Source organism: Ziziphus jujuba, chromosome 11 (genome assembly GCF_031755915.1).
Source record: "Ziziphus jujuba cultivar Dongzao chromosome 11, ASM3175591v1".
Classification (NCBI taxonomy): Eukaryota; Viridiplantae; Streptophyta; class Magnoliopsida; order Rosales; family Rhamnaceae; genus Ziziphus; species Ziziphus jujuba.
This window is the reverse complement of record NC_083389.1, coordinates 25099779-25105391: the sequence shown is the minus strand read 5'-3', so window position 1 is coordinate 25105391 and position 5613 is coordinate 25099779. Positions and strand designations below refer to the sequence as shown.

The 5613-nt window shown below is 31.1% G+C and overlaps 1 protein-coding gene across 1 annotated transcript; it reads right to left on the bottom strand.

Moving 5' to 3' along the window:
* Positions 1–899: 899 nt before the first annotated feature.
* On the bottom strand, positions 900–3015 carry LOC107406314 (sugar transport protein 10). The gene is given in 3 exon segments (XM_048465791.2): positions 900–1373; positions 1498–2456; positions 2883–3015. Coding segments are annotated over 3 exon segments (1566 nt in total).
* Positions 3016–5613: the final 2598 nt, after the last annotated feature.

Below are 5613 nucleotides of genomic sequence, written 5' to 3'. Positions count from 1 at the left end.
TATTAAACTTATATATATATAGTCAGGTTCAAATCAGAAAGATCTAATAACTTTAAAAGCAGATCTTTCTTTATTAGTCTTTGGGTCACATGAAGAGTTAGAATTTAAAATTTAAAAATAACAAAGTATCGATTTATTGACATATTAAAATCCTATTTAGAGAAAATAAATTCTTTTGGTCCCAATAATCAATAAATATAATTTTAAATCTTAGCCTTTAATGTGATTTAAGGATTGAAAAAAGACGTTCCGATGTTAGCTATGATATTATGGACCTGATTTGAAATTATACATACAATATTTTTATAGTTAAGTTCACATTCGGATAACCTAATTAGTCATTAGGTCACATTGAGGATTAAAATTTGAAATTCAAAAAGTGGTCAAATGTGGGTTTACTAACGTATCAAAATTTTATTTAGAGAAAGTGAATTCTGTCTTTACTCAATAGTTAATGAATGTAATTTTAAATTTTAGCTATTGATGTGATCTAAAAGTTAAAAAAGGAAATTTTGATGCTAATCCTGACATTAACAACTTCATTTGAGTACAGGTGAATATTCTTAATTGTAAATCCACTTATGTTCAAATGTAAAAAGATAAAAACTAAATAAATAAATAAAATAATCATCTTTTTATTCCCTTGGTTGATTATCGGACCCATTAAACATTAAAAAAAAGATTAAAAAGTGAATCACCAAATTCTGATTTGTATATTTTTCCATTATTTTTGCCTTCAGTTGAGTGAAAGAAGGAAAAGTACAACAAATGATTGCACATAATTTGCAATTCTCACAACAATAAGAAATCTCTTGTGAGACTTCATTAACATTGAGTTTTTTGGAGAATTACCACGATATCTTAACCTGTAATGATATACACAATCAGAGCATATAAAGTTAAGCTACCAACTCACAAGCAACTTTATCCATTTCCTGTTCATTGTCCATGGTAGTTTCATCTGAGACATACTTACTCCAAAACCAATGTGCCTTCCATACTCTATTCATCTCTTCAATCGGAACTCCTTTTGTTTCAGGCACGAAGTACGAGACGAAAATAGTCATAATCACAACGAAGACGGCGAAGAAAAAGAAGAGGCCAAATTTCATGTGGCAAAGAAGTTTTAGGAAGAGTTCCGCAATGAAGAAGGTGAACAACATGTTAACTGAAACATTGATTGCTTGTCCGGCCGCTCTGATTTCCAATGGACAAACCTCACTAGGAACTAACCATCCCAATGGTCCCCATGACCAAGCATATGCTGCTACATATGCACAAATGAAGAACAATAGCAAATCTGCTTGGGAATCTGGGAATGATCCTTGTCCGTCCGTACCGAATTCTGCTCCGATCATAACTCCAACAGCAATCTATATTATTAAAAAAAAAAAAAAAAAAAAGAAACCAAATTCAACTTATCAATAATGCTAGAGGCAACAATTACAAGTATTATAAATAAATTTGGTAAACAATTTGGCATGTGTAGCACTTTACCTGACACAAGAGCATCTGAACACCACCTTCAAGGAACAAAATCCTTCTACCGAACCTATCGACCGTGAAGATCGAAACTAAAGTTGCTAACACATTAACTATACCGGTTATGACTGATGATATAAGGGAAGAGTTATCTCCAAAACCTAAAGTCTGAAAAAGAACAGGTGCATAAAACATGATCACGTTTATGCCTGTCATCTGTTGGAAGAAGGGTATGAGGCAACATATCACTAGTTGTGGCCTGTATTTCGGTTTAAGGATGTTCCTCCATGGGTGTTGCACTTTCTTTGATGCCTCACTCGCTTCCATAAGATCACGAAGTTCTTCGTCAACGTCATTAGTGCCGCGAATCTTTTGCAACATTCTTTTGGCTTTCTCAATGTTACCTCTCTCAATGATTGAATTTGGAGTCTCAGGCAAGAAGAATGAACCAACAGTCATTAATATTGCAGGGACACCTGCAAGACCTAAAGAGAGTCTCCAACCCTATCCGCCGCTAATCTTATTAGTGCCGTAGTTAATAAGATTCGCGACGAGGATGCCGATGGTGATTGCCATTTGGAATCCCATGTTGAGTGCTCCTCTAAGTTTTGCAGGTGCCATTTCGGATAGGTATACCGGAACAGACTGATTGGCAAAACCAACTCCAACACCGAGCAATATACGGCCGAGGATCAACAATGCAACGTTTTGAGCAATTGCATTTAGGATGGATCCTATGAGAAAAACTAGACCTCCAAAAAACATGGATGGCTTTCGGCCGAAGATTTTCATGACTGACGATGCGAAAAAGGAAGCAACCAAAGCAGCAAGATATAGTGAAGAGGTGAATAATGTAAGAACAGCGTTATCAAATTTGCAATATGCATTTTCAGCTCCTGACTCTGATCTCTCTTTCTTCCTTTCTACTGATGGGAAGAACTTCTCCAAGAAAGGTTGCATAGAGGTGACTCCCCCTGCAATAATTTTGAATATACTTTAGCATTCATTAATTGGCGCATATTGATCAACCATAAAATAGCTGCTTAAAATTTGTTAATATTATTATTGTTATTGATTATTTTCGTTCTAATTACAATTCTTAAAACACATAAAGATATTTTATCTCATCTTTCATTGTCTTCATTCATGTTTGTTTAGTTATGCATTGTCAATTCATTTAAAAATATTAAGAAAGAAATAACGAAAATGAAAAAAAAGAACTGTTTTTAAAATGCGACAAAATTCCATCGGTGATCATATAGACTGGAGACAGAAGATCTCCAACCTAGTAACTAAAACTGTTTTGTGTTTGTCATATTGCCTAATATACCACTAAAAAGAATAAAAGAAATTATTATCTAATTATTTAGGCATTTGTGGTTGAAGAATTAGAGTAAAACCTGAAATTCCAAGATCATAACCAAATATAAGACCTCCCATAGCAGCAACAATACAAGTGAACACAACAAAAGTGGTCACACCACCGTTATAGTTTTGGACCCTTCCTTTAGCTACAAAAGCTCCTCCTGCCATCTTTGTGTCTCCAAAGTTTTCCTTCCTTTCTTTTTTTTTTTTTTTTCTTTTTTTCTCTCTTCTTTCTCTTTAGTTTTCTATTCTCTAGCCATCAAAATTTGAGTTTAATTTATAAGCACTTCTTTAAATTAAAATTTGATCTTTTTTCAACAACTAACAATATTTAGGACGTGATAAGTATTTGGACAGCTAGTTTGAAGGACATTTGTAAAGTTATCTTCTATAGGATAATGTAATTTTGGAAATAATAAACTGTGATGACTTTATATTTTACTTTAATAAGCATTTATATACATATGAAATAATTGGAAAACGCCTAATTTTAGAGTATTATTATCCAAACTCGATAAAATAAAAAAATTGAAAAAAAAGAATAAAACAAAACAAAAATCATATTAGTTGGAAATTTTGAAAACAGACCTAGTTGTATATAAGACTAATTCATTGCGTTAACAATAATTTTATCTTCGGATAATATTACCTTCGTTCGTACAAAATTTGAGGAAGTTAAATAATGGAAAAGTATGTTAAGTTTACTAACACAATTCTTTAAACAATTTTTACAGTGGGAAACGAAACCGTAATTATGTCCTATGATTATATGACAACCAAAACAATATTTGACCATGCCAAATATATATAAAAGAATAAATTTGTTAGGTTCTTGAAATATGCAACGTTGTATTATTATCCACGTATTATTTACATTGACATATATATCCAATATAATATAATCTAATCCAGGCTAGTCTCATATTCTGGATGGTTCCAAAGTGTACACTAATTTTATTAGGAAACTGATAAAACGCATAAAACCCAAACCTATGCGTATAGATATTTATAAATATCAATATAAATATGAATATATAAATATATTAATATATCAAATTATTGAGTTAAAATTAAAATTCTAAGAAGTTTGATCTTTATAAATTGATCGAGGCATGAGTTGAAATCTCTCTTCTTAAGATAATATTTGCTCTGTCATGGTGCTTATAGTTCTATAGTGATTGTTTCCTAGAATACAGTGATTACTTCTTTGAATAGTTGCACTTCAAATTCAAATAACACCGAATTAGACAAAGTTTGATTTTATTTTTTTTAGTGCCTTGAAGAATAATCTTATATGTTATTTATAGAAGTTAAAAGGACATAACAAAAGGCACACAATTCAGAAGAAGATACGGGAAAGAGACATAAAGATCCAACAAGACATGAAGGTTTGAAAAAACACACTGATTAGGGGAAGATGTATAGATACATAGAAAAAAACATAACCATTGAGAATGAACCTTTGTAAGTTTTCATCAACTATCATAAATTTCCAAAATATCATTTTTTTTTTTCATTAAACAAATGCAAAATTCAAGCAATCCCTCAGATGAATATAAAATTGATATTTCAAAGAAGGATCATTTAGAAAGTAACTGCTTTAGGAAAGATTTTTTTTGCCTTTGAATCTTCCTTAATGACATACTATCAAATTTATACGCCAATAAGTGAACATGATGTCTTGAACTTTAACTATCGTGTAAACCAAGATAATAGAATAACATAATCACTCTCCTAAACATTGTTGCTTCTTTCATTTATGTTGAATTTGGCCCTTAACATTCTTGGTTTTTCATGATTGCTCTAGAGAACTCAACAAGATAAAAATTCTCTTAGAAATATCCCCTTCACCTTATATAGATGACTTCCTATTGAGAGTTTCTTGTAAAACTGCATTTGTATTTCCAAAATACAGGCATCATTAAAAATAATGGTTATCCGAACATAATATCGGCAACACTAAAGTATTATAGAATTAGGTAGACTTATATAACTCTTAGTGCTTCGGTAGAGATTCTACTATCCCTTTTAATCTAGATCTTAGGATCTCTAACCAATTGGGTAAGGTTTCCATCAAGGCAACTCTAAATAAATGAATTTAATCTCATTCCTCTCGATGAATAGCATACTTGTTCTCTTGTAAAACCTTTAGTAAGCGGATCCACAATATTATCTTTAGATTTCACATAATCTATAGGTATTATTCCATTTGAGGACAAATATTTTATAGTATTTTGTTTTCTATGTACATGTCAAGATTTATCATTACAATTATGGATTTGTGCCCTTCAAATAGTCGATTGAATATCAAAATGTATGCAAATAGCATGTAAAAATTTTGGCCACCTTGGAGTATCCTCAAGAAAATGTTGAAGCCCCTCTGCTTCTTCTCCCTTTATCTAAAGCAATAAATTTAGATTCATTTTGGACCTTCCAATACAAGTTTGCTTAGAAAATTTCTACGATACTGCTACACCTCTTAGCATAAAAAAACATACTTATTTGTGGATCTCTATTCTTTTGTGTAATACTCTCCAGCCATGCCACTTAAGTTAAGCATAATTGAAGTGGCTACTATTCTTATTCATAAGTATGATGCAAAAAATTAAAACTTTTCATAGATAAATTAAAAATGCTGTTCAAGTCTTGTACCTTGAATGTAAAACAGCATTCTCAAAATCAAACTTAAATAAAACTAAGTGACTTAAACAATTTAAAACATAAACAAAAAAATGTATTTAAAAAATTGAAGATAATTAAATATGA